Raw genomic sequence first — 25,248 nt, 5'->3', positions numbered from 1 at the left:
CTATAACGTCTCTCACATCCCCGGGTGACGGTGCTTCGCCGTTCCTGACCTGTCCGGGCCGATGGGCCGCACGGAAATCAGTGTCCTCGACAGCCGGAACCTCGTTCCATGAGATACGTGGTTTCATTATACGACGAACATCCGAAGTCTGAAGGTCGGTGCTCGTACGGGAAACATCGGTACATACAACATTGGAGGTCTTTGAGGTTGATTCAGGCAGTTTTTTCGTTCCGATTTATACACCCCCGTGGGATTGCTGAGGTGTCCTTAGTGGAAAGGGATGAAGATCGTCGAGCAAACATTGTAAACAGTGCCAGTGAAAAAGATTCGGGGAGACTGTATTGTTATTAGTTTCGTCGCGAATCGAAAGGGTGAATGGGTTCATTGACATTCGAGTATCCGTGGTGGTGAAGGACGATACAGGATTCGGCGTGGTGGATGTCGTGTACAAGTGCGAGGCGAGGATTGTTTTAAGGAATAGTGAGATATCGAACTGACCGAGCACGATGATGGAAGTGCAGCAGCAACACTCGCCTGTAGGGGTGGGTCCTCTGGACTTTTCGCGAAGGGGTGTCGCCGAGGCGTCCGCATTTCGCGTTGTCAAACCAAAACAGGCGTCCGCGTTGGTGCATCAGCAGGCGTTGTCGCCGGAAGCGAATAACAATGAGAATCTCCAGGAGAATCCGCAGCTTCCTGTGGAGGCTGAAGGTGAGACGAATTTTAACGTCGTTATGTAATAAATTAACGGTAGAATATAAATTATCCAGTGTGCGTAGTTAAATTGAATTAGGATCGTGTGATTTCGAAATCGCAGTTACGTCATTGCGCTCGGATTTGTCAAACGGGTAGGGATTTGTTGAGCTGTCATCCCTAGAAACGACCCATAAAGCCACTGTAACGGTAATTGATTATAAACAGAAACAAAAATTGGTCCAGTGACAACCCTTTGGTGCTAATATCAATTACTCGCGAATATTACAATTTTGTCACAAAGTGTACTAGACCCAGGAAATCGAGGAAGAATATTAATATTCCTCAATTGCAATACTTAGCAATGAACTTTTCATCAACAATCATTCGGACGTGTCAGACCCATAAATTCTGAAGTTCAGAATTAAAATGTTCCAGATAGATTAAAATTCACTCAATACTCGTAATTATTAAATTTGCTTCGCGAACAAGGGGGACTTTACATATTTATAACTCGATGCAATAGATTAGACCGTTAATCCATCAGTAGCAATCTCGATGAAAGATGATTAAAATCGTCCTTCGCATCGATTTCAATTCGGTAAATCCAAGAATCAAGTGCAGCGCCACAGAATCCCATTTTCCCTCGACCGCATCAAACCCGATCGTTTCAGCATCCCCCTCGCCTCAACCCCCTTGACATTCATCCCGTTGTCGCCTGTCATCATGCTATCTATTACCTTCCTATTATCCTTGCACCGCGCCTGCACCGTTTACGCCCATGAATTCGTGCTGTCACCTGAGCCATCCGCGCGTATGTATCGGAACACGCACACGCGTGTCACTCTCCTCTGGTTGCACCAATCGGTCCCGGAACAGACGAGTCTGCCGATTGGTCCTGGCGGCGGTTCGAGCGCGCGAATGCACACACGCACAGCGCCCCTGAAACGTCGCGTTGCACGCGTTCTGCGTTGGGTGCGTGCAGGTGCGTGAAGGACGCACGGCTGTTCAACAGGTGAGAGGGGATGAACGGCGCTGCGTTAGACGTCCGCCTATACTAATACTGGCTAATCGGGCTAATAGCTAACGCAATAATATCAACCCAACAGAGTCTGTCGACCTGAATCGAGCTAAGTGATTTAACCGTTAATTGCCAGGTGATGGGCATGAGAGGGTTGTGGAGGTGGTTCCTTAAGGGTGGCGGACTTAGTGTCTTGTTTGGAGGGTGATTTGAGGCGATGATGCTTGGGGGATTTGACGGTGTTGGTTATGTAGTGTTTTGTATGTAATATTGTATGACAGGGCTATGTAATATTGTAAAACAGTGTTTCCCAATGGCGTACTCCCCACTGGGGGAGAATTTGAATATTTGATGGGGGGTGAGGGGCAATTAGCAAATCATTGACATTCATCACCTCGTCGACAAGCTATTAGTTTTAAACTTTTCCAGAATTTGGTTTACTATTATATGCTAGGGGGGCATCGGGGCGTTCAGGTCAGGTATGATCCAAGGAAGGTTAGGAAACACTGTTATAGTGGGTGGTTCATAGACTCCATTTCAGAAAGGTGACGAAAGAGTTCCCTATAAATTTAAGTCTTTAACTTCTGACCTCTATTGTCCCACATGACATGTTCAGCCGAAAAGAATAATAGTCCAACTAACAAAGTTATGACAGTAAGGATAATAATATAGATGGTTAACAGTTACCATTTAAATACATTCGATTGCGCTAATTCGGATATTTATTGCCAAGTCGTCTGTGAAGGTTTCAGACTATTTTAATTGCCGCCATACCTCGCGATACCAAAGATTAATTTCTTATGTTACTTTCGTATCGAGACTGCAGTACTTAACCTTCAATGATCACGAATCAACCAAGCTAGGACGTACCAACATAAATTTGGGCCCCCTCGCAGGTGTCCCCGCAAATTGGCCACGATTTTCCTCCGGAAATCACGCTATACGATTTACCATTTATAGATTTACGACCCGAAAGATAGGCCGCGAAAGAGACACGGCACCGGGGATAAGCGTCGCACGGGCAAACGCCGATATCGTCGATGCTCACGGGCAACAAACACGTATTACCTGCAGTGTGTACACACGCCGGTATCGATGTTGTTATACCTAACCGCCTGGTCATCTTATCTCGGCCGCGTGGTGTGCTTCGCTTTATAGGAGAATATGATTTATTTCTGATAATCCTGCGAGAATGAGATAGCCTTTGCGGCGTGGCGCGCTAATCTCCGTCCCCGCTATCTCAGATTATCCCGACCGGTCCTATATTGCCCGGATTACGGATTTCATTTCTTCTCTCTCTTTTTCTTGTTCCTTGTGCGTCTATGTATGTGTATTATTTTTCTTCTTCTTATTCCTCTTCGAATGTTCTCGATACAATCGATTTTAATCGGTCGTGGCCAAGAAAGCTAGCCAATTCCAAGAAACGCAATAGCAGAGTCCGATAAGGTAGCACGATTACAGGAAAGTCATCCAGTCCATCGTCTGAGATCAGGGATTATTTTCTTTCTTTTCCCACCTTTGAACGATGAAGGTTCAACGGCTATGATGAAAATTTCCGACTCGTGTGTACTTTGATTCGCGAGATTTGCAGTCATCGGGCGGGGGAGTTCGAATTCCGGCGTGGTAGCAAAGCCGATCAAAGAAGCCTGGAAAACTAATGGTGGATGCCGTAGATAGGAATGCAGGCAGAAAGAGAACGAGTAATGGCCGGGGCAAGGTTGATAAATAGAGAAGGGCCTCCCTTCTTTCTAATAAAGACGCTCTTGTCGAGGGGTTGATCTCTCCTACGGAACGGGAATACGAAATTTTTCACGGGGCTTGAGACGTCGCTTTTGCGACTGCTCCAGCGACGCACATGACGATGCACGAATACGTTCGATTCTTGTTTCGTCTTCGATTCGATGAAACGTTAGATCGTAGACTTCCGAACGTCTACTACATGACGGTGTATTCTTTGCTTTCAGGTGGATGCAACGTTCGTTTGATGTTCCCCAGACTGTGGGCCCCTTTTGGAAACGCTGTGGAAGTCACGAACTTGCCGTCTTTGCCCAAGAGTCATACAGGTGAGCACTGAGTATTAACAAGAAAATATTTTTAAAACCATATGTATTAGAATCTACAAAAAAAGGGTCCATTTATTCAGTACTATAAATTAGCATCCAAAAACAAGTGGAGAATGAGGACAGTAAAGTTCAAAGACCTTTAGCCTTTGCTCCAAAGTGTCCAGCGACACATCCCCCAAGTATCATCAATTACACAGAGAGACAATAGTTGCTGCTTTTGAAATCATCATAGGTCAAACTCGTCGAAATTAACGAAAATTAACATCTGTCATATCCGATCTGCGCGAGTTGGAAAGGCGGCGGGGACCCAGGAAATTACGAATTCTGTCGTCTAATGGTGTTTTAATGCGACAAAGTCCGTTCCGACCGGTCGTGAAAAAAGGTGTACAGATGGAACGTCTAGTTGCGCCGTTCAGCTTCCTCCTCAGCCTCCGGATGACGAGTAGTTTTTATTTGTCGATCGTTAAGAGACGACCGGTCGTCCGATGATTGGGATAAATGGTAGCACGCGTCATACCCGCGGAGGGACATCGGCCCTTCTAACTCCTGCCGTCCCAATTGGAGCAGATTAGAGGCGCAGCACAGGGATTCGGACCGTCGGCTCCTTTGTGCTCGTACGACGGTCGGTCTCTCAGTTCTACCTACCCTGAATTAGTAGCATCTTCTCATGTTAAACGCTCCGGCATACACCGACCTCTTCCGACTCCTTCTGAGTGCACGTGGTCATTCATTTGCTGGTTGACGTCCACCTATAAGAGGCCGTGCACTCCCCTGGCTGATCCTAAGTCGAGCAAGTCTTTCCTGGTTCTTTCAGTCACGTCCAGTCGCGTACACTCGAAGTGGAAACTATTTGGATTAATTGAATGATATCAGGTTGTTACAGAAAATTCTGTCTAATGCTTTTTTACGGGATAGAAAGAAACTCGTACAACCTGGAAGTTGACAATACGAATATTATCTAATGATTATGAATAATAGTGCAACATATATTTCTGTGTCTGATAGCATTTGAGAATGGACTGTCTTATCCCTAGAATGTCAAATATGAGACTTATCTTGGACATCTTGTAATACTAGTTTCTCCAAAATTTGTTTTCAATTAGTTTCTTGATGCAAACAAGACATTTGTGATCGATAGCAAAGGGCAAGAATGCCCGTTGAAATTGATGCATCGTTAACACGATGGACCAGCAGCTTTAGTATAATTCCCGACAATCTGCTAATCCTCGTCCATTCAATCGATGCTGGGATCCATCGCATTCGTCGTAACATTTTCTATCAAATCCTTTCATCGGAAATGTTACGCCGAAGATTAGGCTTAAAAAGGTAGTGACACGAGGATGAAAAATCCGTTTTTGAAAACCCACATCTTCCCGTCACTCAGGCCCGGGTGACGCCGCCTTTGAGCCGCGCGAGTCGTCAGCATTTCTTTCCTCCGACAGGCAGTACGGGAAGGGGGTTCCAGAACGGTGAAGTGTGTAACGGCTTTAATAGCGGCAGATCGCTACGCAGTAAACGACTGACGGACGACAGAAGATTAAAGTTGCCCGTTAACTCGATCTAATTGTTCCCCCGGCTTGGCCTTCCTTTATTAATCCACGTCCACAAGCATCTTCGGCATCGCCGTCATTGTCATCCCTTGTCACGAGTCGACTCCTTGATGCTACTTGCGGATCCATCGTTGCGTCTCTGTAAATTGTCTTGTAGCATCCAGGCAAATCCGGCTTCGTCGGTGCCTTACGACGAATTTCATTCTTTCCACCGGTTGATGATCGCGTACTAATTGCTAGACTGCGGATTTTTATGCTAAATCAAATTTCTTAAGGTTGTTCATAAATACAAAAAGAAAAGTAGAAATTTCTTTCTTCCCTTAGGTATCTAATTGGGTTCAAAGGAAAATATAAAACTCGTTGCATCTGACGAAAGTTTTGATCTTGATTATATTTCACAGATACCCATAGGCTATAAATACATAACATCCGCAGTCTACTAATCGCAGTACAATAATCCTAGTTGAAAATGTAAATCTGTTAGATGTATTAATAAGTAATCCACTATCTTTCAACGTAATTAGCATTCGATTCTATTTATACCCGATTTTATACCCGCTATCTAATATTGAAATTACTATGCTATCAAAATTAATGTGTACAATGTAGCACAATTTCTGTGAATCGATTGAATCTTACGTACGATCCTCAACCATAATACGAACACAATGCTGTGAATGTATATCAATCTCGAAAGTGTGTGAATCGGTTTTAATCACAGTTCTAATCGGTATATTTTTAGGAGATAATAGGTGACCGACATGAAAATGATGATTATTCTTTAAAAGGATTAAAATTCCAGTGATCCATTTTTATATCCGCCCCCCCCCCCGTGGCCCACATTATAAAACTTTGATCGTTCTCATAAAATAGCAACCTCGACAGACTTCTATTTTCTTCGTGAAAATTTGTCTGAAAGTTTCTTCGCCTCTCGACACGGTTCGATACACGGACACTCATCCTGGAAATATGAAGTCGATGTTCCATGCTCTTTCCTCAGGCTCCAGATGTACGCTCGCGTGTACGAGCGTGTGCAAGCGTGTATGCAAGCACTGCCCCGAACCCGGACCAAAGTAGTAACCCATCTGCCGGACGGTCGGGCACGATGGCGATGGTTTTTCTCTCGCCGGTTCGCAACCGCCGGTTTTTACCGCATTCCACCGGGGCCAGACGTGGCATTTGCGTAAGCAGTTCTTCCTATCTCGCTCGGAGTCACATCTGTCCGGACTTCCTCCACCTTTTTCTTTTCTGTTTTGAACCACCACACCACCTTTTGCTCGCGCGATCACACCGCTGCGCTGTCCTCCTCTAATTTTAATCGCATTCTCGACGACTGCACACGTCACATATTTTCTGTAAAAATGTACGGATATTAGAGATTTAAGAAAATTTCTGTGTCGCTTTAGCACTTGTAAATTCATTCGAGTATTAATCTTTTGTTATTAATTTGCAATCTAATCGATATCTTTAACGTGGTTCACTTTTATTTTCTGTCATCTTGAGGTGGGCCCAAACTAATATCTACAGGTATCGTAATTTCATTCCCGCTATCAAGGAAGTAAAGTATTAGGCATTCTACAACTGATTCCCATCTATTCCTCCTATCTGCAGCGATAAAACCGCTCGATAGACATAGGCAGATTTATACTGGAACGGGAAACGTGCATCTAATCAGCACGTGACCTATATATAATAATATATAATTACATATAATCTTTAATCAATCAATCCTCGAAAAAGACAGCTTAGGAATCGCGACCTCTGAGTTCTTGATACGCGAACGTGTAAAAACTGTGGAAAATCGAATTAATGCTTTATCATTGAAACATGAAAATTATTAAGAATTCTTGTCGCTTGAGAATAGTATTAATGATATTCTAAAAAAAAAAGAAAATAAATTTCCGAAATTATAAAGCAGTTAATAGTGTTCCTTCCTATTCCAGGATATTAAGAATTCTTTATAACAGGGTCATTTTTGTTACAATTACCAATTACTTCCCCCGCAGGCATAACTTTTTACTCATACTATCCGTGCTTCTTTTTTTTGCTTCTCGACTCGTATCGCGGGCATTTCTCATTACATTAGAGCACTCCACCGAGACTCCTGTCGTATTTTGATTCGATTGCAAAGCCACCAGGAGACACGATAATAATCGGCCCTTCCGTCGGGGATCGTGGCGAGCTTTAAATGCGATTAACCGACACCGGTGCATCATAGAGCCGGGGCACGTGACCGCGTGTCACGCGCACGGATTATAAATATAATATACTGGGCGTATACACCATGCATTCTACGATCGCCCGATTGATATCGTCGTATTCGAGGGTGCAGGTCCCCCTTTCTGGGCCCCCTTTCTCCCCCCCCCCCGCGCTTCACTCACGAGTCCCCGTTTCTCCAGCGACTCGAACATCGTAAATCACGATCATCGAGGTGGTCCACGATTATTAGAAATACCGAGCAATTTTTCCATCCACGTTGAATCACCGTCGAAATGCGCGACTCGATCGCGACCAGTTTGTCGATAAACCCCCTCCGTCACCTATCGGCTGATTATCAAGTCGATGATCGATGAGCGAACGCGTCCACGACTATTGTTCTGATTTAAATTCCTCGCTCATTTTATCTGCGCTTGGAGTGGAGTAGCCGCCGACGAGTGTCGTTGTGTTTGCGAAAGGTTAATCCGTAACATTTGAAGTGATCGATCTCTACCCCCCTGTCGCGATTAATTCTTGCAAACGTTTCGAAATAGTGTGTAGATTATCGTCTTTTTTTGTTTTCGTTTGATGTTCGACCACGATTATTTGAAAGACAAATTAGAGGATGCGTCGCGAAAGAACGTGGTGGGTATGTACCCACTGAAGCTTCGATTCGCTCTCTTCGCGATGGCTCGTTAACCCCCGTACCCTTCCGCGTGAGATCAGTCAGAAAAAAAAGAAGGAGCCGGTACGTGACTCAAATCTCATTCCAGCAAGCTCTTCCTTCGGAGGAAAACCTAATTTACCTTCTCCTGCATCCTTCCTACAGCGTCTCCTATTTCACTTGTCCTCTATACGTGACTCGTCAACCTACTCGTTCCCTCCACACGAAGCTACATATCGCCGTGTATCAATCGTCAATCTCGATCGTTAATCTACGCGCAGTCCAGATTTCGATTAATTCACGTGTCGAAAAATACGTTGTCGCGGCGATGATTATCAAATAATCCTGTCCACGTTATTGCGTCTAAATCAGTGTCTGCCAACCTTCTTTTAGATTATGCCCCTCTTCAACGCCTAAAAAATCTTGATGCCCCTCTAGTATAATAGTAAACCGAGTTTTGAAAAAATGTAATAGCTGCTGTAAATAAAAAAGGGAATGTCAACGATTTGTTAATTGCTCCCCCAAAATTTTTGGAAAACACTGGTGTAAATGAAAGCGTACTATGATCGATGCAGTAAATCCTCGATGAGTAGTCGAAGGCTTCTCGGCACTGAACATTGAATATTTCATAAACTAATGGCCATATGGGTCTGGAATAAATACCATTGACTACAGAATTCCAGGTTCTATAACTGTACTAAACCTCGTTAAAAACCCAGCATTACACCTGTCGAGGAGCCTGCGAACAGTCATCGAGGATTTCCCATAAATCAAAATGTGACTCAGATTCGGAACTCTGATTTTCAGAACGATTGTCCTTTGGAGTCGGTCGTCTGGTGGGTTCCCCGGCGACGAGGAGTCCATCCCCGACGCACTCTCTGTGTCCAGACTCACCGCCGTCGGATCGACGAGACGTCGGCGAGGTGGACGTGGACGTCGAGGATGAAGAGGTCGACGTGGACGTCGTGGAAGTCGGTGACGAGGATGATCGTGATGCAGCGTCGAGCCCTCCACGATCATCGAGCACCCCCTCGCCGACGAGTGTCGCGATCTCGCCAGTCTCGAACCCGCCCAAGAAATCCGGCGACACATTCAGCGTGTCCGCGCTTCTGAGGCCTGACCCGCCGTCCGCTCACCTTCAGAACGCCTCCCCGCATCGGGACGGCGCGTCGATCGGTGGACATCCACCACCACCTGGCTCCTCGATGCTCTATCCGCCCCTTCATCTTCAGGGTGGACTCCTACCTCCCCATCCTCATCATCCTCTCTCGTACCTGCATCCTCAGCTGCTGCCTCATCATTTGTTACCACCGCACCTACACCCCCTGTTACGGGGCGTACATCCAGGTCACCCTGGCCTCCACTCGACCCACAGCGGCCACGGACTTCATCATCCTCATCCACTTGGAGATGTCTACAGCTGCGTCAAGTGCGACAAGATGTTCAGCACGCCCCATGGCCTTGAGGTACGTTGCTGTAGTTGCTTTCAGATTGTACAGTATATTCTGGTGTTATCTTGATACGAATTTTTTAGTTGAAATGATATTCTGTGTGGAAATACATTTATGTACTCCTGTTGAATGGGTGTAGAGTAAGGTTGCCGAATTTGGACCATTGCCTAGGTCTACTACTGCAACTGTGAGCAATTTAAGTTGTAGACAATATGCGTTGCTTGTGTATTAAGTTACTCGATGCAATCACCGCTATCATTTTGTGAGATAGAATATTAGGGTCCATGTTGACATCATCATACATTGTGTATCAGACGGCGCAAATTGCTTACGCATGACAAGTTACAGTAGTGGTCCAATCTTAGGCGAAGTCCAAATTTGGCAACATTCCCCTACAGTAGATTTCGCTTATTTGGGTCACCGGTTAATCGTGACAATCGTTTATTTGGGACAAAGCTAAAGCAACAAAATCTAATCGAATGTTCTGTGATGCATCGCATAATCAGGCTAAAGGACGCTAGACCCGATGTGTGAACCAGAATCCATTCTAGTTTGTTGCTTTGAAGGATCCCAATGATTGAACATAATTTATTGTTACGTGTTCATACGAGACTCTTCTTTGATTACAGGTGCACGCAAGGAGGTCTCACAACGGGAAGAGACCGTTCGCCTGCGAACTCTGCAATAAAACCTTCGGCCATGAAATCAGCCTTACGCAACACAGAGCCGTGCATTCCGCGGAGAAGGTGTTCGAGTGTAAGCAATGCGGCAAGGCGTTCAAACGATCCAGTACTTTGAGCACTCATCTGTTAATACACTCGGACACGAGACCGTACCCCTGCCAGTTTTGCGGGAAGAGATTCCATCAGAAGAGCGACATGAAGAAACATACCTACATACACACTGGTGAGTGATACTCGATACATATACATATATCATATAAAATTCGGAGAATGAATCCTCTATTTTCAAAAGACATTTTGACCGGTACCAGTGATGTTTTTCAAAAACCCTGGCATTAAGTGGGTAAATTAAATGTTCCATACTATCTTCTTTAATTATTTTGAGCAAAGGATGAATAGTAAGCAGGAAGGGGTTGAAGAGTTACGTAAACTATTTTGTTTAGGGTTTTATTAATGCTTTTAGTTTTGGAAGTGTACAATTTTTTGAGTTAATAGAATTCATGCGTTGACTTGGAAAGTATATTGACACGCAAAGAACAATACGGGATTAAATCCGTCATCGTGAATCGCGCAATTCGAGATCCTCGTTCCCATTTATCGCAACCGGGGGGATCCCGTGGAATCAATTAGCAGAGCAAGTCCGTACGATAAATAATGCAGTTAACCGTCTGGACGAAGTCTTGCCGCGAGCAAGAGGATCCGGTTGGATCGTGGCACATGTGGCCAGTGCATTTTAGGGGTGGCGAGCCCCTCATTGGGAGCTTCACTCGGTAATAATCGTAATGTCTTTCGGGGGGTGGTCATCGTTCTGTCCTCCTCCGTCTCTGTAACTCTCTTTCTCTGTCTCGTTCCTCGTTCTCACGACGTGAAGTGACAGAACGGAGCCCCCAATCTTCGAATGGAATTTATCTATGACGAAAATTGTTCGTGGGAAACGTGGACAGGTCGTTCTACCCCACCCGACTCCCAGAAATAAATATCTCGTATATGGATTTTTATTTCCTCCGAGAAGTGCATCGTCTCGTATTACTCTAAACACTTTCCTGTGATGAAAACTCACGCCTATCGTTCGTGGGTAACACGAGGTATAAAAATAACAAACAATTTATAACCAATGCTTCCGTATTCATCGAGAGAATACAATCTGTAATCGTTCGATGATACCTAAAATCCTCTAAATAAATCGAACCTCTAGAATTTCTAAATATTAATACAAAACCGAGAAGTTTGATCACACCGCGCTACGGTAAACAATTTCCTCCAGTGTTTGCCATCGCCGGTACGTATCGAAGTTCCAGACAAGGTAGCATCTCTTAGGTAGTACTGGGTTGAGTGGGCGACGGTGTTGGGACACTTGACACTTAGGTGTCTCCTGGTTGATGGAGCGACGCTCCTCAAGGAGTAGGTTCTTCGAGGGTGGAAGCGAGGGTAGAGGAACATCCGAAGGAGGTTGCGGGAGTGTTCCAGTCAGGGGTCTGGGTTTTGTATCGTCTCCATGGCAACCCTCCCAATGTCTTATCAAATTATCACCTTGTCCTCCCCCATGCTCCTCCTCCTCCTTCGTCGCTCTGACAGCCATTCGCCACCCACCCACCCCCCTCGTTCACCCTCCTTTCGGTGAAACAACCGAAGAAGGAGCCGGCGAAAGAGGATACAAAACGATGGTCACTTCCGTAGGCTCCTAACAACCTATGGGACCACGGTGTGTGTTGTCTACGGTCCTCTGTCCACCTTCCACGCATCCACCTTCGGAGGGTCGCCACGGAACATTTAATTCATTATTCAGGGGGATGAAAAATTCAGAGAGCTCTGGCCGGCCGATGTCGTTCACAGTCCGCTTGCTTCGATGTTACTGTACAACGAGGACAACCGCATGTTCCGCCTTCTTTTGTTTTCTTGATTTCCCTGGGAAGATTCCACTTCTTCAATTACCATTTTACAGCAAGAAACTTCGTTCTTAATAGATCATTCTCTTGCGAGAAATCTTTTAACAATTTACCAATACAATCTGAAGTCTTAAACATCGAGCATTTCCACTTTTTACTATACAGCGAACCAAAAATCGTTCTTACCCTCCGATTCATAGATCATCCTTTGCTCCACTTACTACAACAAGAATTCAGTATTGGATCCACTCTCTACTACACCGCCAACCAAAAACCAGTAATTTCCTCTGATTCCTAGATCAGTCCTTGCTCCATTCGCGAGACCAAGAACCCAGTATTATCAAACGCTTCCAGAGGTCTATCCCAGCCCGATATCCTTTATCTTCCATGGCAGTTAACTAGGTATTTCAATTAAAATCAATCGTCTCTTCAGACTCATAGATCATTCTTTCCTCCGTTTAGTGGACCAAGAACCCAGTATTCTCAAACTCTTCCAGAGATCTATCCCAGCCCGATATCCTCTATGTTCCAGTCAACTAGTTCAATTAAAATCCTCAATCATCGACCGTATATCTCGCCCCCGTCCCGGACGAAACGAAATCCCTGAGCATCGACGAGGTGGCGTGCGTACGTGCGTCAAGCAGTAAACCGAGGGTGTTCTGGGACTGTGCTGGCTAATGATAATCAGTCCTCTCTTTTCAGCCGCCCTCTCCGCCCCTTCGTCCCAGTGTTCCCTTCGTCGTGAGCGCGGGCCATGTGCAATAAGGGTGCGGCACCGTCGGATTCCCCGGGGACCGGCATGGCGTAACGTAAAATCATTATTAGGTAGGTAGGTAGGTGGTTGCTGGTGCACACGAGGGGTGGCGAGAGAAACGGCTCGGCTCGACGGAGCGACCAGGAGGGAAACAGCGGCCAGGGGGGTGGATGGCGGAGGAGGGGGGTGGTTGAAGCGGCGCTTACGGGGTTGGGAAGTGCGGGAATAAGAGCTCTGCAAATATTGTTCGTGCGCGAGCCAGCAGCCGGAATAGCTACGAGGGGTCGAACCGTTATACTTCGCGTTACCTTCGCCGTTAGGTGCGCCTTTTAGGGGTGCACGGGTTCTGGACCGACCGCACCGCTCGCGAGTCAAGTGTGCACGCTTTCGGACGGCTGCAAGGGGTTGACGAGCCGGATGACTGTTCTCTGTGAATGGTGACAGACCGACAAGTGGCACACGCGCTCGTTGGTCGTCCCGATAAGAAAACATCCCTAACTTATCTGTTTCTGATCCTCGTTCGTACCCGAGAAAATATTACTCTTTGAAGTTTCTCGAGTAGTGCCGAGACAAATGGACGTGATGATTAGGTGGAGAGAGATGGTCCGACCCGGAAGGTTCATGTTGCTCTTGCTGGTAACTATCTGGTTCGGTTGTAAATCAATCGAGGTGGTGAACGTTTGTCTTTATGGGGGAATCATTTTGTGATACATACCCAAGCTAACTTTATTTGGTAATATTCTTAGACAATTTTGATACTTGGTATTCGATGCAATATAACGATGGAAAATATTACGCGCGCTTGAAAGTGGTACACAGTTTCTTGACGGAAGCATTATTCGTTTTTGTAGTATCTATAATATGTATATTGATTTCCAGCATCCTAGATTCTAGTTACTCAGACAAAAGATCAAAAAGATATTTTTGATGTTAAATATATTCCTTTATAATTACCAAAAATGGTGAACTAATTATTGGTGTACACTTAATACTATAGAATTGGAATACATATACTGTATCAAAAGCATTCTTCAGCATTGTATTACTTGAACGAAATAAGTCTCCGATGATTGAATAAAATCCCACGAGTTACATAGCTACAAACCTCCCAGCCACGATTTGTGATTACAGGGAAATGTTATCGACCAAAATCCTCGTCTTTGTACCATTGTGACAATACAGTCGCAGGCTGCACACGCCCTTAAGCACACACACGCTATCCTTACACGTCCGAACGCACAGCAGTAGCCTCCGTGTTTTCACAATAAACACAACCTGTCCACCGTCGGCGCAAAGTAAAGTCGATAGGGGTGAAGATCATGGGGATCGTCTGTATACACTTTCCGATCTCATCACGTAGACGGATCTATATAGGCCCGATGTTTACGTTCCCTGAGATGCTGCGCGCTTCCCTCGCCAAAGAGATGGCTCGCCTTTTTAGGGGTTCAATCACGCTCGTCGTAAATCGTCATCGATTTTCTCGTACGCGATTTCCGGGGGCCGTTCGTACTACGTTTCAGGGTTTTACTTCAACGAAGTGGCTCGATTGCAAGAGGTGAAACAAAATTCTGTTCCACGGGAAAAGGGACCTTGTCCTCAGTGTCCCAACTGTGTTTTCCATCGTGACTGGTCAATAGGCCAAGTGCCAACTCAGAATCAATCTAGCTCCTAGATGGACCTATTTCTAATAACGTTCAGGGGCCTTGCAGAGGGTACGTGGGTAGAAATACATACAGTAGAGACAGTCAACTCTGTAAAGCCTACGAAATCTGTAGTTTAGAGGTAGAAGCTTGCGGAACTGTCAGAATTGTTATATCTAGACTGCGGATTTTATGCATTTATAGCCCATACGGCTCTGTGAAATAGAATGAGTTTTCTATTTTTGTCTGAACCCGATAAGATACTTAAGAGAAAAAATAAATTTCTACATTTGCACCTGTCTTTATAAATTACTTTAGAAAATATTATTTTGTATAAATATCCGTAGTCTAGTCATATCTGACAATCCATTGCTAATCGCTAGCCCATGTACCCAAAGTAAAAGGTAGATAAATCAGAACCTAGTGATAATTCTGAATATTCATAACGCTCCGTATAAAAATCTCTAATTATCTTCTCAACTCTATATACACATCCCTCTCGATTGAAACATGTTCGACATGTATGCCGACGTTTCTTCTCCGCCGATGGACCAATGTTTGCCAGTTTGTGGCTGAAAAGGGACAAGCCAGGGCAGCTCTATAAACACGAAAGAGATACGTGTGGTACGCGTTCCGTCGGCGTATTATGAATTTAGCGGTGGCTCTAATGTAGGGATACCTGGCCGAACGTCTCCCTCAAACTCACCTCGAGGGTGCGGTTATCGTATACCCGGCGAGATACAACCGTGCAACCTATACAGCCCAGCTTTGTGGCTGCGTTCAACGTGCGCCTGTGGACTCTATCTCCGTCTGTCCCCCCATCCACCCCCGCGTGTTCCATCCCACCCCCCGTCTCTCCTTTTGTATGTAGACGAGACAGGGCTATTAGAGGTTTCCGGCTGACTTGGCGCCCCGAGCATCGGGGGCGCCCGCAACATCCCTCTAAGCTGTTTAAACTTCGCGACATGCTCGGAGGACCGCCTGGTGGCCGCCCCCTTCAACCTTTACTCTCCGTGTCCCATCTTTCGTCCCGGTTTCGTCTTTACGGCTCGTTAGGCGACGACGACGCATCCCTTCCAATGGCTGGATAATAGTTGACGTGCCGACGGCACTCGCGGCTTGCGGGATTTTTATCGAGAATAGACTTCCCCTGGAATTCCTAGTGGATCCTAAACAATAAACGGAGATCGATTCTTGTATAGGAAAAGTCAATATTTGATTATCCAATATGGACCCGCCCTTTAATTCTTTGTAGACCCTAAACACCAAAAGAACAAATCGATATTTCATTATTTAATAATCCAACAGTCAGTGCACTATGAAAATAGTTAATAATCTTCATTTCTGTACTAGTAAAATTTTTATAATTTTTCGAAACCTCAACTATTGCTCATCGAGAGCACAAAAATTAATATTCAACAGGAATTCGATACTCTCAGGCGTTCCTGAAAAGAAAATATCGATAAGGGTTGAGAGAGTTCGACGAGCAATCCATCAGCGGAAGATGGCTCCGACGGTCGGATGCAAACGCGAACCGCCTCCGGAGATGTAAATACGGCGGAGGATCCATCCCCTACTTGTTCGTTAGACTATACGGCGGTTATATTTAATGTCACGCTGGGTGAGCGGCATAAGCAACCGATACGGCGTTAAACATGCAAATTCGCCGGTATAACGTTCCGAGCTGGTAGCAAGGCATCATATCCATAGAGCAGCGAGCGGTGCATAGTGTTCATAGTGAAGCGACATGATTAAATTTCCAGGGATATCGACATGCCAGTAGCACGTCAACCCCTTCCCTTCAAGTGGCCCCCGCCATATCTAGCCACTCATCCCCCTATATTCTCCTTTTTCGCTTCTCCGCCTATCCGCGTAACTACCCGCTCCCAACCCGACAACCACCCACCTGGCAGGGGGTGGAAATTAACTGCTGCCAGAACCAGGGCGTTCCAACGACGCGCGTTCGTGCTCCTCGCAGCGTTTTCTGAACGTGGCTGACAAAAAGAAACGGAATCGTCGCGACGTGAAATCTTTTTCTGTGGTTTTCATTATGAAGCTTTATTGGGGATGCTTCTGGACCCCACCCAATGGCGCAACTAGAATTTTTTTATGGGAAGGCCAGGTCCCCTGACTTTCGCCCATAACACTGTCCATCAGGCATCTGTACGTAATTTAATTGATGTTGCAGGATTATTCGTTGAGTAGAATGTAAAAATTAAATAGCTTAATTCTAATGCAATTTTATTTAATATTTTTTTTATTTTTTATAACATAAGATTTTATCAACTGACCCCTACCTAGTTTTGTACCCTTTGGTCAGAAATATCCACCAGGTTTTTGAAGTTAGAGTCTGGAGCGTAGTTTGCAAATTTTATTTATTACTTAGAATGTTTCTTTTTATTTATTATTTAGTCTGTGATGTCATAAAAATCTGCTTTCGGTAATTAATAATGCTTTAATTTATGCATGTAGATCCTAGAACATTTAATTACGTATCTATTTAGTGATTGTTGTAAGGAGACAGAACATTTCAGCAAGATTTGGATCGTAAATAGTCCGATTAAACTTTAATTAATCCGTCTCCGAGTTATCGAAGGAAACCGAATTCTTTTATATTCCTCTTAATCTTCTTGTTTTTCAAAACCAATGTCGCCACCAGTCAGATATGTATTGGATGGAAATGTACGCCGATACTGAATTGAGTTTTAGCTTAAGGTATTAGGAGTCTTGATTTCCGTTATCTCGATCGTTTGGCAGGTTCTTTTTTTTTGTTTTTTCACGTCGGGAGGGAATCGTATCTATTTTATCTATTTGTTAGACGCCGATCCGATTTCAATCGAGCGCAATTTCAGAATGGCTGGCTATGGGTAATTCGTATCGATAACGGGGCTCGTTATTAATGGCTTCTATCGGGGAATCTCAATAGACGGATAAGACAAAGTCGCCTGAGTCACAATTGTCAATTAAGGTGCGCACATACACGCACACATGCATACACAGACACGAGGAGAACGGAGACCAGTCGAGAGGGTCCTTCGCGCGGACGGAGCAGATCGGATTTGTCACGATTCCTAATGTTGATCGACGCCGTAATAATTTAATAGCCATACATCCGCCGTGATCGTCCGGGAGAGGATTATTACGGCGGTTCCCTGCGGTACACCGAGAGCACTAAGCAGCTAACAGACTTAGCTCGAGTATCGTGTTTCTTCTCCTTCCTTCTACGCCATCCAACCTCGCCCTTCTTACGCGCTCCTGATGGAGTACACGCGATAACAAATGTATCTGTGTCGTTCTACGGAACATTGTTGTTAACCAAATTACAATGTAAGTAAATGCCTTGCCACGGAAATCCAGAACAACGTTTGTCACAAGGAAATTTACAAGTGCATCTGAGGGCTGTACACACTTCAAATTAGTGGATATACCTGTGGAAATATCATAAGAAAATCAGCCCGTGGATTAATCTATCTTTTATTCGTAAGTTCTTTCAAAACGTTGTATGAACTTTCATCGTTGATATGCATTTTCTTCCGTGTCAATAAGATAATCCATTCAGAAGAAATAAAAATTTGAACCAGAAGCTGAATATACCAAAAACTCTAATACACACAGTAGTATAACCCACTACATACTCAGACTTCCACTGATCATCATCAATGGATCAATTTAACTTGAAATTACAAATTTATATTCAAATATTGTTTCAGTTAAATTATTCCTACTAACTATTTAATTCTCCAAAGATTGCCAAGTTTTTTAAGTTACATCTCTTCTATTTCCAAATTCATACTGGCTATAGTACTCCCCACGCCAAAAATTCTCTCCATCCCATTCATATCTCCAAACGATATTTTTCATCCCCCGGCATTCGAACCCCCGATTTTTTCATGTTTACCAGACGTTCCGGCGTCAGGTCGGAATATCAGTACCGAGCAAAACAATTTCCCCGTTGCAGCACCGACCGCCGCAAATTCCCAGGGCTGTGCTCTTGTCATTTGGCGCCCTCCTCGGACCCACCCACGCAACCCCTTTCCTATGCAACCGTGCCGTACGTGGCGGCATGTAAAACTCGGCGGTCGCTTTACACGGTTCGTTGTAGTTGTGTTCGACAATGCGAACCACCCCTTCCCCCCATACTATTGCCGTTTCTGCCGTGGCTGGCGATTCGATCCCGGAACCAGGCACGTTGTACTCGTGTACCCGTGAAATAGTAAATACAACCGCGTAGTTGGATCACTCTGGCCCGTGGGACTGGTAACAGTCGTTGACTGAACCCTGCCGAATGAACAGGACCGATTGTTCAGTCGGTGAACGACAAGGCATCTAAAGTGTCTTTAGGGGTGGTTTATTCTAAAGCAGGAACACTATTCTTAAAAAGTTTCTGAAGGAATCGAAAGGAAGTGGTGAGTTTTAAACGGAATTTATATTTAAGGGTAGTTTCAAGTGACTCAAATGTTCGTAATTAACATTATCTTCAATACGTTTCACTGGAATCAAAGTCCCATTAAAATTTTGTTCGTAACGAAATTAGAACGACGATGACAGTGACCACGGAACCACGAGATTGATCATGATTCTTCGGGATGAATCTTCCAACGGAATCGCGGGAAATCCTGTTTTTCGATCGGTAGAAAGAACGAGGGAAGGATTTCCGAATGAAGGCACCTGGATTCCTGTTTCTGTTTCATGTGACAGAAGTGGGGTTCGTCGGGAAAGATCCGCTTGACATCGGCTGGGGTGTGGAGGGATGTAACGCTTACGCGGAGCTTTGCAGACGCGCAAGAAAATCCATGCTGCCCCCGTTATGAAATATGAGATACGGTGCTCTCCTTCGATTTTCTCTTTCTCTGGCCTCGCTCTCTCGCGAGGATTTCAGTTAGAGGGTCGGGACGCCCTCCCCCCAAGAGGGTCGGAACGTGGTCGATGAAGACGAGAGGAAATCAATGCCTCGGCCAGAGTCCGGTTCACCTTCGTCTCTCCCTCTTCTGGCTCGTTTCTCCTCCGTTGAAATTCCGAGTTTTGTTCAGTGATAACTCCTTGGAACCATCGTAAGAAAGAAGAACAAGAAGAAAGAATATTTCTCGCAAACTAACGATAAAAACTTTCATCTTTACGCGATTGGATTCATTAAGATAGGACGATTGAATCAGAGGTAACGGGAATATGTAGAAACAATTTTATTCAATAAGAACATATAATATTATTCAAATAGAAGTAGATAGTTGTACAGATTTTTATTCATTTTGAGGATCCTCTTCGAAGAAAGTCAAAATTTTTCGTGGAGAACTTTATTTCTATTCTTGTCTTGAGATTCATGATACGAAAGACTTCGAGGAGAACAATAATGCATACAACAAATCTTCCATGGTTAATCCCTAATAAGTTGATGTCCTATTTTTGGAAGATAAAAGAAATTTGTTTATGTTGGTACTAAATTTTTATTTTGGACCAGTGTGCGATGTTCACAAAATTTCTATACCACACACACACATAATATATTCAGTATTCCATATTGTAAAATTACCCTAAAATTACCCTACATATGTATAACTGTTCCAACATTTCCCACGTCTGATTTAAACCTACTCCACTCTCAGGGCGTCCCATAGACGCAGTTAATCATCGAGGAGCATCCTTCAACCCGACCCCCGCAATAACATTCCCATAACCATCTGGGAAACTCGACGAGAAAAGAGAAGTATAACATTTCTCTTTCCGTCGATATCAGGACGGTTCCGTCCTGACGGCGGAAGTGATCAAACTGCCGTCTTGGTTTCTCCGCTCTCGAGAGTTGCCCCGAAGTCGTGCACGGAGGGTTGAAGGATCACTGGAAGAAGGGGGTGGATGATGTTTGTAGTGGGCAGGGGGCGAGAGGGCACGCGAAGCAGGGAGGGAATTAGCGAAGAAGAGAGAGAGAGGAGCCTCGCAAGATTTCCGGGAGTTTAATATAGTTTTAGGGGCGTCGGCCGACAGCGCAGGGGGTGTAATGGCGTCTTAAACCTCAGGGGCTCTCATCTCGTCGGGCCTCCAGCCTGGTCGCATCGCTTCTGTTTGCCAGCAGCTACCACCTGAAAAATTGAGAGCACGGAATCTGTACTGAAGCTGGTTAAATCTTTGACCAGATCTCCTCTCGGTTTGGAACCACGTAGTTGCATGAACGACGCCACCCCTATACGTCTTGGTGTACAACCCCACCTTCCCGCGCTGTTCTTCGTGCGCGCAACGAGGAGAACGTAGAATGCACCGATGTGAACGGCGAAGGAGCCACGGTGGCTGGGTTTTTCCGTCGAGATAAAGACGGAAAGGGCAACCTCGGTGCGAGAGCTCCGACGGTTCTTGATTTTTATGGGCACGTAAATTCCGGAAGACGTCCTCCCTACTCGCCTCCGCTCGCCATCTTTTTCCTCCACGCGATCTCTCGTGGATACTGAGCTTCCTCCGCGTTCGATGTCCTCCCGTGCCGTGAACCTGAAATTCGGGGGAATATTTACGAGGTCGGACGGTCGTGGAGGAATTTTTTAAAATGGAGTCGAATACTCGAAGTAGAACACTGTTTCAGTTGAATTAATCGAAACGGTTTGAATGGGAATATATAGAATTGACTGTAGCATTTTGTGTACAACTCTGGTGAGTTTTTTTTAATTTTTCTAAACGGCTGGCCACGGGTAATTTGTTATTAAAAAGGTTTAAAAATAGGTCTGTTTAATATCGATATTTTCCACTTCAAAATAACGAGGTACAACATATATATCAGAATCGGCACTAAACATTAAATAGTTCATCAACTAATGACCATATGAGGCTAAAACAAATATCACTGGCTTCAGAATTCCAAGCTCTGTGCGAAACCTCATTAAAAAATCTCAAACTAATCAAAAACTCACCGAGGATTTACTGTACATTGTGAAAGAATCATTGTAATTGAACAATTGGAATTCCTTTCGAATTGAATGCTTAGATAATTTACAATGTTTGTATATTTATTTTGATGGTTTCCACAACGATATTTATATCTTAGATGTTTTATTTCGCGAAGGATGTAAGTGCTTCGTCAGATTTTTCGAAGAGACACCCGTTTCAGATCGAAGAGGCAACCTCGGCCGGGGGGGAGGAGGAAAGTTTTTGATTTTACTGCCGCGTAAATTTCAAACGGCCCCACCTTACGGTACCTTTGCTCTCTCTGCTCTCATTTCTCGCTGGTTTTCCAGCTTCTCGCTTAACGCCGTGAAAATTCTATTCATTCTGCCGTTTCATCTGGGCACTGAGAGAGAAAGGGAGGGAGATAGAACTCCGTGGAATTTCATCGAGCGGCGGCCCCGACGAATTCCAGCAGCACGCCCTTGGCGACTCACCCTTAACCCTGAATCCTCCCTTGAATCTCGATTTGAAATGTTCTGAAATCGTTGCGGTTGTTCCACCGTCCGAAAATTCAAATTGCTCGATGCCGTTTCCGACTCCGCCAGTTGGCCTCCGACCGTCCTGGAATGCAGCGGCTTTCTCGAACCGTCGTTTCCCGTAGAATTTTCGTCGAAATTTCACCGTCAAATACACGGAAAACCTACTATGGCGGACGTTTATGCAAATAGACAGTTTTAGACGGTAATATAAGAAAATAAAATTTATACAGAATTTAATTCTCTGTACTAGAAGCTTCAATATGTCAATAATAATTTTAGTGTGTTCATCAGATAAGGAAATACCATCAATGCATTAACAACCCAAGTCTAGTAATCTAAAATACTTTTATCCAAGAATTTCATGGAATAGCAAAAATTCTGTCCCAGAAGAAGATAATATCCCCGGTTCTAAATTAGCCGAAAAAAATTCACCAAAAGAATAGAATATCCATAAATCCCTAAAAGACACCACTTTCTATCGTTACATTTTCCAAGGGGAAATCGAAGTTCGCTTCGCACCAAAGAACTCCAACGTACAGAAATATTCACGGCGATAGAACGAAACGGAAGAAATCAAAACGTGGAGCAGTTTATCCGAAAAGAAATCAAGATAACGATCGGGTATAATCGCAAAGGCGATCGCCGGTAGTATCGGCGCGGGGCGAGATTGAAGGCTCGGCTAACGAGTTGTTTATGGATCCACCCACCGCCTCACGTTGATCTCGGCCGTGTGTGTGTGTGCAGACCCTGCCTCTGGCGTGGAACACTTGGACAAACGTGTAGCCAGCGGACGATGTGTAGTATATACGAGAGAGCGTCCAGGGGAGTCCATTAACGGGGGGTGGGCGGGCGGGGGGGAGGGCGCTCCGTTGCCCTCCGCCTAGCACATAGTTCGTATCGCCGTCAGCTCCTCCTCCCTCTTCAATCGCCCTAACCGCGCTCTATCTCCCTCGTTCACGAAATTCTTCCTGCGGGAGGGAGAGGGGTAAGCTTTTTGTCTCCCTTTTTCAACCCCCGTCGACTATCCGATTGACTGTTTCACCCTCTCCATCCTAAAAATCATTTCCCTCCCCCTTGCTCCGTCCTTCTTCCGCCTCAATTTGATCTCCCCTTTCTCTGTCTCACCCACCCGAACCCACCCACCCCCGGTGAATATCCCTCTTTCTCTTTCTTTCACTGTCGACCGCCGGGTTATCCCGCCGGTAGTCATGGAAACACGGGGGCTGGAGCCGCCCCCGGCCGCCAATCAGAATCCGCGGCCACCGACGGAGAAACGAACGGGGCTAACCTACCCGTTCCCCCAGCCCACCCCCTCAGCTGCCTCACCCCACCCGAGCCGGCCCCCTGCCAGTCGCAACCCTCCTCCTCCCTCCCGTCGCGATCATCCTCTTTCCTCTCTGCCTCGCCGCCGCCGGGGAGGCTGAGATTCTCGCTTGGGAGGAAATCTTGACCGGGCGTGCCCCGCATCCCTGATACCACCCTCTTTCCATCCTCCTCCCCCCTATCACGAAACACCTCCACCTTCCACGGGAGGTTCGGACGAGCTTCCCAGGTCTGTACTCGCGGCCGCTATCGCCAGCCAGCCGGCTAAGCACCCCCCCGTGAGCCTGAGGCGAGGGAATGGCTTGCCCTGTCGGTGGAGAGATTTCGATCGACTGAGAACCGCCATGGGGCCTCTCGTCTGCGGGTGTTTATGGGGGCGGTATGGTTCTTTCGTTGTTCTACTTACGGTCTACTTGCGGATAGTTTATAGCTCTTACAGATTTTCATTTATATATACGTGTGTGCTGGTGATTATGAAAGTGGTGCAAATCATGTATTTTTGGTTTCGGAAATTCTCCGTAATATTGACATATCAATCGATATAGTATAAAATAAAAGAAAAACCAGATTTTTTTGGTTTCTTGATTGACACCGCTTTCATAATCAGCGGCACCGTATGTCAGGTCTCTGTTTAGTTTGTAATTTTTATATACAGTCAACTTTTCGATTTGTGGTTATCAGGGGGAAGGATGGGGTGTGGCTAAATTTATTTTAACCCTTTTAATACCTCTGAGCCGATATATCAGCTTCCCATTTTTAATATAATTTAAACACGTTTGTATAATAACACTATTTTGGCAAAATAAGTACATATAGTGGAACATACGTTTACTAGAAAGCACGGTAACGACGATTCTGTATGGACGGTAAATCTGATAGACTGTTCCCCGTTTCTGTTTCAGGCGAGAAACCGCACAAGTGTCAGGTATGCGGGAAAGCGTTCTCCCAGAGCAGTAACCTGATCACGCACTCGAGAAAGCATACCGGGTTCAAGCCTTTCGCCTGCGAGCTCTGCGGTCGAGCTTTCCAGCGAAAGGTCGATCTGAGAAGGCATCGGGAGACCCAACACGCGGATCTGAACGCCTCCCAGCGAGCCCCGATCGGCTCGATCTCTGGACAAAATTCTCTGCCCAATGGCAATCCGCCTATGATACAGTGAACGAGCCTCGAACGATCCTCGAGGAAACTGTGAAAACCTCCCCTCCGCGAGGGTTAGATCGAATTTTTCGACCGCCTGGTTTCCTTACCCAGGCGGCAAAAGTGCAATCGACGAACGATCTTCGACGAGCGATCTCGTCTGCCACCTCGGTCGAAGTGAACTTTCCCCCCACTCCCCAATCGAATAGTGTAAATTCGCGCGCACGGACACTGTATTTATTATTTAACGACTCGTTCGTGTGCAACGGCTGCATCGAGACGCCTGGAACGCAACATTCCGACACGTTTTCGTTACCCCCTCCTATTCCCTCTCCGCGCAGAACGAGTCGAAAACATACCACAAGAGACAAGCGCGTGTAAAGGAATACGCGTGATTGTTATCGAAGCTGTACATTCCATAAGAAAGTGTAGAAGTGCATGGAATTTCGACGAGCCTTTTTCTTGGGCGAATCATATACACACGCGAGTACGAACACGTCGATACGTTTTTTCGCGAATTTTTCACGAGATAGTTGGATACAGTAAATGATCGGTGAGTGTTCGAAGTCTCCTCTGCAGTGAATATTAAATAGTTCATTGTATCACTGTGCTACACCTCGTTAAAAAGACAGCGTTACACCTGGGGACCTTTCATTGTCAGTGCCGAGGAGACTTCAAACATTCATCGATGATTTACTGTCGTTTTAACCCCTTCGAAGTTGGAATGTCCTGGGGACATTTTTCTGTTTTATTCGTTGTGTTAATGTGATCACGGCATCGATGTAATATT

The 25,248-nt window shown here is 45.4% G+C and overlaps 1 protein-coding gene across 1 annotated transcript; it reads left to right on the top strand.

The window, feature by feature from the left end:
- Positions 1-506: 506 nt before the first annotated feature.
- LOC107189575 (zinc finger protein 135-like) lies at positions 507-24,554 on the top strand. The gene is made up of 5 exons (XM_015578136.1): positions 507-708; positions 3,676-3,774; positions 8,992-9,650; positions 10,265-10,541; positions 24,224-24,554. The coding sequence occupies exons 1-5, from the start codon at positions 507-509 to the stop codon at positions 24,478-24,480; spliced, it is 1,494 nt and encodes a 497-aa protein (XP_015433622.1). The 3' UTR covers positions 24,481-24,554.
- The last annotated feature ends 694 nt before the right edge of the window (positions 24,555-25,248 follow it).

The sequence above is a fragment of the Dufourea novaeangliae genome, unplaced genomic scaffold (assembly GCF_001272555.1).
Source record: "Dufourea novaeangliae isolate 0120121106 unplaced genomic scaffold, ASM127255v1 scaffold169, whole genome shotgun sequence".
Taxonomy (NCBI): Eukaryota; Metazoa; Arthropoda; class Insecta; order Hymenoptera; family Halictidae; genus Dufourea; species Dufourea novaeangliae.
The sequence above is the reverse complement of the archived record's forward strand: the minus strand, read 5'-3'. Positions and strand labels throughout refer to the sequence as shown.